This window comes from Macaca mulatta, chromosome 20, assembly GCF_049350105.2.
Source record: "Macaca mulatta isolate MMU2019108-1 chromosome 20, T2T-MMU8v2.0, whole genome shotgun sequence".
Taxonomy (NCBI): Eukaryota; Metazoa; Chordata; class Mammalia; order Primates; family Cercopithecidae; genus Macaca; species Macaca mulatta.
The window spans coordinates 27,719,605-27,732,287 of NC_133425.1; the positions used below are offsets into that span (position 1 = coordinate 27,719,605).

General features: G+C 42.4%; 1 protein-coding gene and 1 pseudogene across 12 annotated transcripts in view; one reads left to right on the plus strand and one right to left on the minus strand.

Moving 5' to 3' along the window:
• The window catches only part of XPO6 (exportin 6), a 117,519-nt gene that overhangs the window by 70,877 nt on the left and 33,959 nt on the right, over positions 1 to 12,683 (minus strand). For 8 of the 12 annotated variants that reach the window (XM_077985655.1, XM_077985654.1, XM_077985657.1 and 5 more), the window contains 3 exons: positions 10,094 to 10,206; positions 8,794 to 8,991; positions 2,317 to 2,476 (listed from right to left, as the gene is read on the minus strand). In XM_077985655.1, the coding sequence (XP_077841781.1) occupies positions 2,317 to 2,476; positions 8,794 to 8,991; positions 10,094 to 10,206 (471 nt within the window). The remainder of the gene's footprint in view (positions 1 to 2,316; positions 2,477 to 8,793; positions 8,992 to 10,093; positions 10,207 to 12,683) is intronic. The other 4 variants (XM_077985659.1, XM_077985660.1, XM_077985661.1 and 1 more) reach the window with 1 other exon arrangement.
• Positions 11,943 to 12,068, plus strand: LOC114674504 (small nucleolar RNA SNORA25; annotated as a pseudogene).

The following is a 12,683-nucleotide window of genomic DNA, read 5'->3' on the forward strand; positions in this document are numbered from 1 at the left end:
CTCATGCAGGAAACAGGCCGGAAATCCTGGCCTCTGCTAGCCTCATCTAGCCTCACCTGACCGACGCTTCAGCCCACCCAACAGATGAGGTCTGCTGTTCCTTCTATATGTGTCCCTCTCAACCTCTGACCTGCTCTCCTCCTCCCAATTTCAACTTGACCTTTCTACCAGACTAAATGCCACCTGCCTGTCCCTCAAAATTCCATTCAGCTGTCACCTCCTTCAGGAATTGCTACACATAAAACATAACTCTGTTATAGCTCTTAAAACATCTTTAACTGCTTACTTGTCTCTCCCCACTGAAGTGTAAATTACCTGAGGGTGGGAACTGTGTTTTCTTCCTCTTTGTACCCATATGGAACCCGGAACATAAGGTGATCATAAAGGCTTTTGAAAATATCTTATTCTCAAATTTTTCATACTAAAACCTGAATAAATCTTGAAAGCATTATGCTAAGTGAAAAAGCCAGACACAAAAGATCACATATTGTATGCTTCCATTTTTATGAGAAGTCCAAAAAAGGCAAATCCATAGAGACAGACTAAGTAGATTAGTGAACGCCAGGGATTGGGGGAGAGGAGAATGGGGTTGGGGGGGCGGGTACGGCTAATGGGTATGAGGCTTCTTTTTAGAGTGATGACAATGTTCTGGAATTAAATAGCGCTGAAGGTTGCACAACCTCAAGAATATACTAAAAGCCAGTCAATACTGCAATTTAAAATGGTGAGTTTTCTCTCAATTTTTTAAATATTTAATACACTGCTAGGCACAGTAGGACACAGAGGTATAAAACATGGTCCCTAACATTAGAAATTTGACATTTAGTTGGGGTGTCAAAAAATGTGCGTTGAGACCAGGCACAGTAGCTCACGCCTGTAATTTCAGCACTTTCGGAGGCTAAGGCAGAAGGATCACTTGAGCCTAAGAGTTAGAGACTAGCCTGGGCAATACAGGGGAGGTTGAGGTAGAAGGATCACTTAGGTCCCAAAATTTGAGGCTGCAGTAAGCTGTGTTCACATCACCACACTCCAGCCTGGGCAACAAAAGAGATCCTGTCTCAAAAAAGGAAAAAGAAAAAAAAAGTGCTTTGAACAAACAAATACTCTAAAGGTTTAGGTTTACCCCTGGGGCTTTAGGGAAGGATGCGGGGGCAAATGCCAAGCTCTTTTTTTTTTTAAAGAGACAGGGTCTCACTCTGTCACCCAGGCTGGAGTGCAATGGTACGATCATAGCTCACTGCAGCCTCAAAATCCTGAGCTCAAGCAATTCTCCTTCTTTAGCCTCCTGAGTAGCTGGGAATACAGGCATGCATCACCACACCCAGCTAACTATTTTGTTTTGTTCTGTTTTGTGTTTTCCAGAAATGGGGGTCTCAATATGCTGCCCAGTCTGGTCTCAAACTCCTGGGCTCAAGTGATCCTCCCACCTCAGCCTCCCAAAGCGCTAGGATTACAGGCCTGAGCCATTGCACTAACCCAAGTTTATTTTTTAAATCAATGGTTCTTTCAGCCAATTTTAAGTGCCCACCACATGCCAAGCACTAAACTGGAGATACAAAGAAAGTTCCTAGACATCCAAGAAGAAGCCTGGATAAAGGAGTTAGAGATAAAAACACTTCTTTTCACTACAAGATTCCCTCAAGTAGCAAGCCCAGGCTGCCGGCACTCCCAGGGCCTCATGGCCAGGCATTGCATACGTGCCTCCCTAGCAAACAGGTCTCACAGCAGCACAGAGAAGCCACCCCGGGCACCCAGGGTACTCCCCTCTCCTCCTACCTTCCTGTCTCATGTTGTGGTTTGCTTTCTGTTTCTTCTTACCCTTTACACCTTGTCACGAGGCACTCATCAAACAGAAGAGACAAAATGCTACATACAACTACAACCTAGTGCACAAGGAGATGGCTCCACACCACGTCTCACTTCCTTACCCAGAACGGGAATTTTCATATCCTCCTACTCCAACTTCTCCTGATCTTCAATTCAAATTATTTTAAATAGAGTGCTTGCCACTCACCTAACTTACCATGCAGTGATTGGCACTGTAGGCATACTCCTATGACCTGGACTCTCCCTCACTGATCACAGTTACAGTGAGGACCAATTAGTGAAAGACTACGAGGAAAATAGGGCTCAAATCTATTTTGCAGTCCTACTGTGTGCTAGACACTGGGCTATAGGTGTTGGGAATGCAGCTTCCCATTTTCACACTATCTCAGAAACAGTGCAAACAACTGCTCAAAGCTGCTGAGCGCCAAGGCCTGAACTCTGGACGCCTGCGGGCAGGCCTCTATATCTGTGTACTACCATACTGCTCACCTGTCAGTAGCCCAAGCACTGTCTGCACCTGGTCCAGTAGCAGCTTCCGCAACTCCTCCTTCCGAGCCACACTGAGGTCCTCACGGGGACAAGCCAGCTCTTCTGAAGTTGTCTTCAACATGATCAGCCCAAGAGGGGTTGTCACAGGGGACTGGATCAACTGCCAGGAAAAAGCATGTTCTGAGCAGAGTGTAGAACTGATAAAGTACAAAGAGGACTCAGCAGTATTAAAGCTGTGAAGCATCTGTGTGTGTTTAATCTTATATGAACATAAAACAACACTTCAGAAACATCACTTAGAGGCCGGGTGCAGTGGCTCACACCTGTAATCCCAGCACTTTGGGAGGCCGAGACGGGCGGATCACCTGATGTAGGGAGTTCGAGACCAGCCTGACCAACATGGAGAAACCCCGTCTCTCCTAAAAATACAAAATTAGCCGGGTGTCGTGGCGCATGCCTATAATCCCAGCTACTCGGGAAGTTGAGGCAGGAGAATCACTTGAACCCAGGAGGCAGAGGTTGCAGTGAGCCGAGATTGCATCATTGCACTCTAGCCTGGGCAAAAAGAGTGAAACTCCGTCTCAAATAAAAAAAAGAAACATCACTTAGAGGATATTTAGGGAGCTCTTTTTAATCATTCAAAATACATTCTCATCATATTTTACAGACAAAATTCTAATACCATGAACTTAAAAACAGCTAGAAAACAATCGTCTTTTATACCTAACATGACCATTTTTATACATGTCCAGATTCCTACCACAGCCTTTGTTACTTTTTCTAGTAACCAAGTTTTGTGTGTGCATGTATATAAATAACATCTATATTAGTGATTAAGATGTGTAAATCAGGAGGCTGAGGCAGGAGAATGGCGTGAACCCGGGAGGCGGAGCTTGCAGTGAGCTGAGATCCGGCCACAGCACTCCAGCCTGGGTGACAGAGCGAGACTCCGTCTCAAAAAAAAAAAAAAAAAAAAGATGTGTAAATCAATTTGTGATGTCTTTTCAATATGCATGCTATTAAATCAACTTTATACTTCTAAACTCTGCATGTTTCAGAAAAGGTAATGATTAAATATGGCAGAGCAACACCACACATACATGTCATTAAACTATGACTAGTTAGGATTTTGCAAATACCTATGTAGCAAACTAAGTTACTTTTTCTATCACCTGTAATAGTCTCTCTACCATAAGAAAGTTTAATTAAACGAGACCAAAAAAAGTACACCTTCAACAGCATAGCACTACCTACATCTTCCTAATCATTTTTACAAAATTCAAAGCATTACTATTATATTTGTTTTGTAATTTCCAGAAATGATAAAAGTAAACAAGTTGCCACTAAAATTATCTGTTAATTGCTACAATCTATAAAAAAGCAGACAATTTGAAAAGCACTTCAAGTTTTTCTTTAATCTTCATTAAGTTTAAATGTAGTTAATTCTCTGACACACTTTTTTTTTTTTTTTTAACTTAAGCTAAAAATACATATAAACTTTAGGGAAGAGGAGAACACTCAGGAACTGTACCCATAGATTTTATATTCTTCGCTTCAAGAAATACAGGGTACAGGCTGGGCGTGGTGGCTCATGCCTGTAATCCCACCACTTTGGGAGGCTAAGGGGGGCAGAGCACTTGAGGTCAGCAGTTCGAGACCAGGCTGGCCAACATGGTGAAACTCCGTCTCTACTAAAAATACAAAACTTAGCCGGGTGTGGCGGCAGGCACCTGTAGTCCCAGCTACTCAGGAGGCTAAGGCAGGAGGATCACTTGAACCCAGGAGGCAAAGGTTGCAGTGAGCCGAGATCACCCCACTGTACTCCAGCCTGGGCAAGAGAACAAGACTCCATCTCAAAAAAAAAAAAGAAAACAAAAAAGAAAAGAAAAGAAATACAGGGTACATTCCTTTCCCTTACAAATAACTCCCCTTTCACAAAGCAAGGAAAAGCTCATCCCTAAAGAACAGGACAAGTACTCAAAAATGGGAACTTAAGGTAAATTCAAGTGTCTTCAGAAGCAGCACTAGGTAACCAGCAGCAATGAATGATGTGTTTAAAATGCTCTCTATAAATTCAGGTCTCTTGAACACTAAAACTCTGTATATTCTCCACAATTTTTATCTTCGTTTTCTACAAATTCGGCCTATTTCTAACACTGACTTAAATTCAGATCATGCAGTATAGGGAGGACAGGAAATTTCTCTTCACACAATGAAGTAGAACTGATCCTTGGTAAGCATCTCTTTCCATTTGGAGACCTTTGGCTTATTGGCCTATATTCTAAAAGATTCCCATTACTTCCTCCTTTTCCTTTCTTTCTCCTCTACCTCTTGTCTCTATTTTCCCCTCCAGGCTGCATCCTTACTCTCTCAGCTGGAAATGACTCACAATGCCAAATATCCCATTTGGCAATATACACCCTCCTATAAATATGAAATGCTGTACTTCCCAGAAATAAAACTCCCCCACGATATGGAAAATCTATCTGCAAGTTCTCCTTCCAGGCAAGAAGCCAGATGAAAAGAGAAAACTATTCTTTACTTGAAAAAGAGCTTGATAAAATGTGTAATTTTTCTTCTCATTAGCTTTGTACCCAGAAAGCTTTTTATTAAAACAGTGTTTCCCTTTACCATCTTCACATCTTTAATTTAAGCTTGTAACACAGTTAATCTCTGCAGTTTAACAGACAATGAGCTCCTGCAGGTTGAAGAACAAGTTCAGGTTTCTAGCGTGAACTTCTGAAAAGGTTCCATCGTTTTTATTCCACAACCCAACAGAAGAAACAGCAATTCTCTTCCTGTGCTGCTTGCCCCTTAAGTATCTGGTCCCAGGCACAATGTGACCACAGGTTCTGCTCAACAGACTTTAGGAATTTGAAGAACAGGTTCTAGAACCGTTGGTGTCATGTGTGTGCTAGAGTATATGTGGGCAGGTGGGAAGGAAAGGGGTCGGTTTCAATTTCGATTACTTCTCCAGCAGCCTAGAAAGGGTATAACCAACCCACAGCACGTAAGGCTGGGTTACCAAATCAACCCCTCTCTATCTGCTTATGGTGGTCACCACAATTATAACAAAAACTGCATAGATACCACCCAACAAACTGTCAGAGTTCAAAAAAAACAAAACCATGCACCCCAGACTGCAAACATATGAGCCCAAAAAAACGCTTTAGATGATTTACTCAAAGGATCATGTGATGGTGAAATTGATTCCAGAACCAGTTTGGCATTATTTACCAATATCTGAAGAAAACATTTACAGTTAGCCCTCCATACCCATGAGTTCTGTATTCAAGGGTTCAAACAACCACAGATAGAACATAATCAGGAAAAAGAAGAAAAAACGGCTGCATCTGTATTAAACATGTATAGTTTTTACTTGTCATTATTTACTAAACAATACAGTATAACAACATTTTTTTTTTTTTTGACGGACAGCAGTGGTGCGATCTCGGCTCACTGCAAGCTTCACCTCCCGGGTTCACGCCATTCTCCTGCCTCAGCCTCCCGAGTACCTAGGACTACAGGCACCCGCCACCACGCCCGGCTAATTATTTTTGTATTTTTAGTAGAGACGGGGTTTCACCGTGTTAGCCAGATAGTCTCAATATCCCGACCTCGTGATCCGCCCCCGCCTCAGCCTCAGTATAGCAACTATTTACAGAACATGTATGTTCTATTAGGTATTAGAAGTAATCTAGAGATGGTCTAACCTACACAAAAGGATGTGCATAGGTTACATGCAAACTATGCCTTTTTATATCAGGGAATTCGGCATCCATGAATTCTGGTATCCAAGGGGGTCCTGGAACCAATCCCCCACAGATACAAAGGGATAACTATATTATCAGAAATGTCAGCAGTTGAGCACTGATCATTCTTGACAAGGCTTATATGCCATTGTCTAGTTCACAAGAATAAATAAGAAGCAGGACATAACACAACTGGAAAGGATTTCAAAGATCACTTAGTCCAAGCCTCTCATTTTACAAAGAAAGAAAGGGAAGCTTACGTAAGCAGCAGGAGGTGCTAAAATCAAAGAGGACTTTAGGCTGGGGCAGTGGCTCACGCCTATAATCCTAGCACTTTGAGAGGCCATCGCAGGAAGATCACTTGAGGCCAAGAGGTCAAGACCAGCCTAGGCAACATAGTGAGACTCTATCTTTACTAAAATTAAAGAAAAGGAAAAGATGACTTTACAAAGTTGGGTGCAGAACCCAAACCTGCTGCCTCAGAGTCTGGCTCTTCTACCATATGGTGTTTCAAAGTCACCAAAGCTACATGAGGTTAAAGGAGTCATTATTGAAGGGGTTGAAAGGGGGAGGTGGTGGAGAACAGTGGACAACTAGCCTTTTTAAACCTCCAGAAGCCCTTCACCTAAAAGTGCTCTCTTCCAAATCCATCTTTTGTTACAAATAATTATACTTCAAATGTAGCCAGGAAACATTCTGTTCTTCATCACAGGGACCAATCCCAGCGGTGCAACTGTGGCTCCTCCTTACCGGCTATCATCAGGCCTGTGACTCTCCGACTCAAGGTCCTTCTCTTGTCACAGGACACACCACTAACCAACCCAGGAATAGGTTCACTTAGAAGACTCCAAACCCTCTTAGTCTTTCCCGTCTCCAGTGGGCTTCCCTGGCGCCCACTTAAGAAAGCCTTGGAGAGGGTTACCATAACCATCCTCAACTTGGAGTGAAGGCAAGTGTATTGGACAGAACGCCAGGGAAGTGTCTCCTGTCTCATGTCTCCCGAGTCCAGGCCTACTCGCCTGCTTGCCATTCCTCAGATCCTGTGCATTTGCTATTCTCTCTGCCCCAAATACTGTTCCCCTAGATACCCACATGGTTCACCCCATAACCCCCACTCAGGTTTCTGCTCAAATGTCTGTCCCCAGAAAAGCCTTCTACGAGCATCCCATCTAAACACAACCCCCGCTAGTTTCCTTCCCCTTCCCTGGATTGAGTTTTCATCATACTTATAAATACCGCCAAGTGTGTATCTGCTTATTGTTTGCTGATGCCCCCATCCCCACCCTGAGATCATAAACTCCAGGAAGGCAGGGACTTGGTGTTTGTTCATTACTATATCCCCTCACGTGCTTAGTGTTCAACAAATAGTTGACTACTTGAATAAAGGCATGAATCTCCTTTGCAGTAACAACCCAATAAATCTCTACATGAATGAAGCACTATACAAAACAAAACTAAATGAAGAAATTTTGTGCTCTATCTGAGAGAAGCACTTTGGATGCTGAATTCTTTTTTAATTGCTGCATCATTAAAATGGTTTGAATGAAGAGCAAGCAGAACATTAGAAAATGATATTGTTCTGGAAAATCCTACAGTCACTGAGACTATAACCAATTTTCAAAGAACTTTATTTCTATAAACTGTATATAATACCCATTTCCTGCATACTCAAGACTAGCTCAATAACATGAAAATGTTTCCAACTTGACCACAGGATTCAAATGAGCAACAGCATCTCCCTCATAGCTTTTAGGTCCCAACTACTCCCTTCTGACTTCTAAATCCTGACCCCAGATCCACACTTCCTAATGTCTCATTAGTTATTACAGAGAAGGAACACAAATTTTAAATGCATTTTCTATCAAACTGAATTCACCAACTTCTGCCCAAACTCATTCCCCTTCTTTCAACCCTGGCCTGAAAAATCTATCTGAACCAGAAAAAATTGGAAGTCATTCTAGATTCCTCCCTTCTCTCCCCTCTCACCTAGTGTCACTGGCTTCCTGCCCCTATCCCCTGGGTGCCTCACCTCCACCCACCAGGTCATCTCCTTTTGGTTCAGATCCTCTTCATCCTGCCTCTTTCCCTCTCACCTCGCCCCTCTGCAATCCAAACCCCAGCTAGCCATCATTCCACCATAAACATGTAGCCATGTTTTCTCCCTCCTCAAAATTTTCATTAGCTCCCTAGGAAAAACTACGAATTACACAATGGAACCCCCCAACCCTTCCTGGCCTGGCCTCTGTCCATCAATCTAGCCCCTTACTCTACCACTTCACCATCTCACATCTCAGCCCAACACCACTAAGTCTACATGCTATGCCACCACAGCACTCTGCATATACTCCCACAATAATTACCATATTATTGAGTAATTACTGTTTGCACAGCTATTTCCCCCACTAAATGCTGAAACTACTGAAGGCCTCACCCTTGTACCCTTAACACCTAGTACAGCACCTAACAGACTTTCAAATACTGGCTGAACAAATTGCACAACAGGTTAACAAAGAGATTAGGTTTTTCTCCCCTACTTTCTCCACTGCACAAAGATACAGTATGTCTTATAAATATAAAGTTAAGTGAATGTGATAATCTGTCCTACAATAACCTCACTACTGCAGTTCCAAAATGCTAATCTTAAAAGTCCTCTTCAGGACAAGGAAATAATCACTTCAACAAACAAACTATTTACAAGATAAAGTTTCCTTAGGCATATCCTTACCTGTAAAATGTTAGTAAAAAAGTCGTGGTAGAACATGGGCCAATCCTGACGTCCAATATCAACAATAACTTTGCAGAGCTTGTTCCGGATAAAGTAAGGTAAGGTTTTATGGTGAGCCAAAAGGAGTTTGGGCAGGCAGCTACGGATTTCCATCTTATCCTGAGATGGGACCCCAAGCCACATTTTATTGATCAGATTCTGAAAAACAAATATACATCTTTTAAGTTAACAACCTATACACAAAAATAACTGCTTTTCATCCCACAGATAGCTATATCACATATCAACAAGAAACTCTCTTTAAATAAAGGTTTGGAGCAATATGGCAATAAGAATAATAAAAGTATTCAAATCTTATGACACAGCAGTCCCATAACAGAAACAAAAAGCTGTATGTGTAAAAACTTTTTTACCCCACTGTCTCTAATAGCCACCAAAATATACTGACAGAAACAACTTCAATATTCAAAAACAGAAGAATGTCTTGGTTAATAATGTCAGAACTACATGTGGGGATATAAAATAAAGTGGGGAAAAGCAGAATACAAAATATCATGGGCAATATGATTATAACTAGATTTTTTTTTTTTTTTTTTTTTGGGCGACAGAGTCTCGCTGGAGCACAGTGGCACAATCTGGGCTCACTGTTAAGCTCCGCCTCCTGGGCTCATGCCATTCTCCTACCACAGCCTCCCGAGTAGCTGGGACTACAGGTGCCTGCCACCACGCCTGGTTAATTTTTTTTTTTTTTTTTTTTTTTGTATTTTTAGTAGAGACGGGGTTTCACTGTGTTAGCCAGGATGGTCTCCATCTCCTGATCTCATTGATCCGCCCACCTCAGCCCCTCAAAGTGCTGGGATTACAGGCATGAGCCACTGCGCCCAGCCTACAATTAGATTTTTTAAAGGTGCGCACAGAAAACAAGGATTGGAAGAGAGGTGATATAAATAAAACTTTTTGCTGTTGGAGATGATGCTATTATGGTTATCATTTCTCCTCCTAAAATGTTTTTCTTTAATTATCTTTCCCTTATCAATGATAATAGGCAGGGAACAGTTATATGTTACCACAAATGACCTACCTACTTAACCCTAAAGTCAACCATCTATCTTCCCTTTCTAGTGTGGAAGATGGAAGATGCCCCAAACAACACACAGCTACACAAAGACAGTGTGTGGGACGACGTCCCAGAGCTGAGCTACCCTCTCCCAGCACGTTACAGCTCTAGTCTAGTGCCAATGATATGGCACTACGACTACAAAATCCTTTTCAGAAGAGTATAAAATTACTGACAACTTACCTCAAAAACTGTTAAACTGTACATCATTACATAGTCATTCCTAGTGCTGGAGAGAAAGTACAGGCAGAATCTCCAGGCTCCTATTTGCTGGGCAAAGTTATTAAGAAGCTCCTCTGGAAAAGTTAAATGGTAACAAAAGAAAGCTATGAAAATACATGAAATTAGACAAGGCTGGGCTATCTTATTACTATTTAAACATTCCTCTCTGCATATAATGTAAATGATGTCAAAACCAGCAGATTATTCAAGATAGAATAAATCATACAATATTTTTCTGCATCTGAGGTGATCATGGACACTGACAATGTTTTCAGCCATCTAAAAGCTACCTTGCTATGGATATTTCTCTAGGCAGAGAAATTTTCACTGCTAAAGTTCTTATTTAAGCTAATGTGTGGCTGGAATGTTCTAAGAGTGCCCTTCCATCTTCTTAAAACTGCTAGCTAACTTCCTCTGAATGTGAGCTACATTCTAGCACCTCACCATTCCTCTACAAATCTTCAGTGGAGTCTACATTGTTCACACACACAAAATGATGGCTAGAAAGGCAGAAAAAGTAAAGATTAAGACTAACCCTAGAAAGATAGGAAAGGAAAAAAAATGCAAGGAATCCAAAATGGCTAACTCTTCATTTGGGTTGGTTTTATTTTAAAACACTGCCACCAAAAAAGTGAAATGACCTGAGGCAAGAGCAACGATGACGAGTGTTGTGGCGAGCAGCCCTGTCCACACATCATGTTGGTTAGAAAGGTGTTCCTCCTCCTTAGGCTGCTGATGGCATCAGCCAGAACCCACAAGGCAGCAAGCATTACGGGGCTACCATTATGTTTCTGGACATGCTGTCCCTTAGTCACCTTGAGCTGCTGCACTGGTCATGAAATATAATCCAAAAAGGGTAAAAGTGCAAAGGCCCACAACTTTGAGAGATTCTAGAAAGCCTTTGGAAAAGCAGAATACACAGCAGTTTCTTCTAATCCTCAAGTCATTGCTCTGCTAGTTCCCTACAACTCAAGCTAAATCCAACGAGGCAGTCTCATTTAAAAAAATCCATGGAAAGGCCAGGCACAGTGGCTCACATCTGTAATTCCAGCACTTTGAGAGGCTGAGGCAGGAGGACTGCTTGAAGCCAGAAGTTCAAAGACCAGCCTGGGCAACACTGAGACCCTATCTGTACAAAACAAAGAAAAACTTAACTAGATATGGTGGCACATGCCTGTAGTCCTAGTTACTCAGAAGGCTGAGGCAGGAGGAGACCTTACTATGTTGTCCAGGCTGGTCTTTAACTCCTGGCCTCTAGTGATCCTCCTGTCTCAGCCACCTGAAGAGCTAGGATTATAAGCATGAGCCACCACGCCCAGAAGGCTATTTAAAGAAAAAGAACTCAACAACTTAGGAGAGTGTCAAAATGAACAGCTTTGGTGTGCCTGAAGCTTTAGCCCAGGAGGCCAAGGTTGCAATGAGCTATGATCATGCCACTACACCCAGCCTGAGTGATAGAGCAAAATACTATCTCTTTAAAAAAAAAAAAAAAGAGAAGAAAAAGGCTGGGCCCATTGGTTCACGCCTGTTAATCCCAGCACTTTGGGAAGCCGAGGCGGGCGTATCACAAGGTCAAGAGATAGACTATCCTGGCCAACATGGTGAAACTCCGTCTCTACTAAAAATACAAAAATTAGCTGGGCGTGGTGGTGCGCGCCTCTAGTCCCAGCTACTCGGGAGGCTGAGGCAGGAGAATCGCTTGAACCCGGGAAGCAGAGGTTGCAGTGAGCCGAGACTGCGCCACTGCATGCCTGGCAACAGAGTGAGGCTCCGTCTCAAAAAAAAAAAAAAATCCCAGCCTTTCAATTTTAGATCATTTCAAAGAGGGCTCACAGGGCTGTGAAACCATGAGCTCTTAACGCTATGACCAAAGACTGAAGTTCTCTATAGGATGCCATAGCACTCAATGGTGCTGTTTTCCTGAAGAGATATAAGGGGGGAAACATATTTTTGTAGAGACAGAGTCTTACTATGTTCCCCATAATGGTCTCAAACCCCTGGGCTCAAGTATTCCACTTGCCTTGACCTCCCAAAGGGCTGAGATTGCAGGCATGAGCCACCATGCCCAGTCAAAAAAAATTATTTTAATAAAAATAAAAGTTAATTACAAATCCATAAAAGGAAGCTAATAGCCTGCCTTAATAATTAAGCAAAGGTTTCTGTGAATCCCCAAGGTGAAGTCAAACCGGACTGGAACTGAGGAACTCTGGGCTCTGTTCTAGACTCTGAGTCTGACCCCAAGTGAGTCACTGCTCCTCCTTGATGCTTCTGTTTCCTCCATTCTACAATGACCACATGGTCTCAAGGTCCCTGCTAACAGCTCTATCAATTTCTAGAGCACTAGTAATTTACCTTTGCTGGAGGGTGGGTGGAGCCCTTTGAAGAAAAGGCTTCCTTCCTTTCTCTGACCAAACTAGGAAAAGCCTAGAGTTTATCCCAAGACCATAGAAAAGAAGTAATAAGTGGTCCAAGCCCACACACTCAAATAAAGCTACAATGACTAGGTACAAAGAGAACTGAACTAAGACAAGCCTACTGTATAAAAACAAAC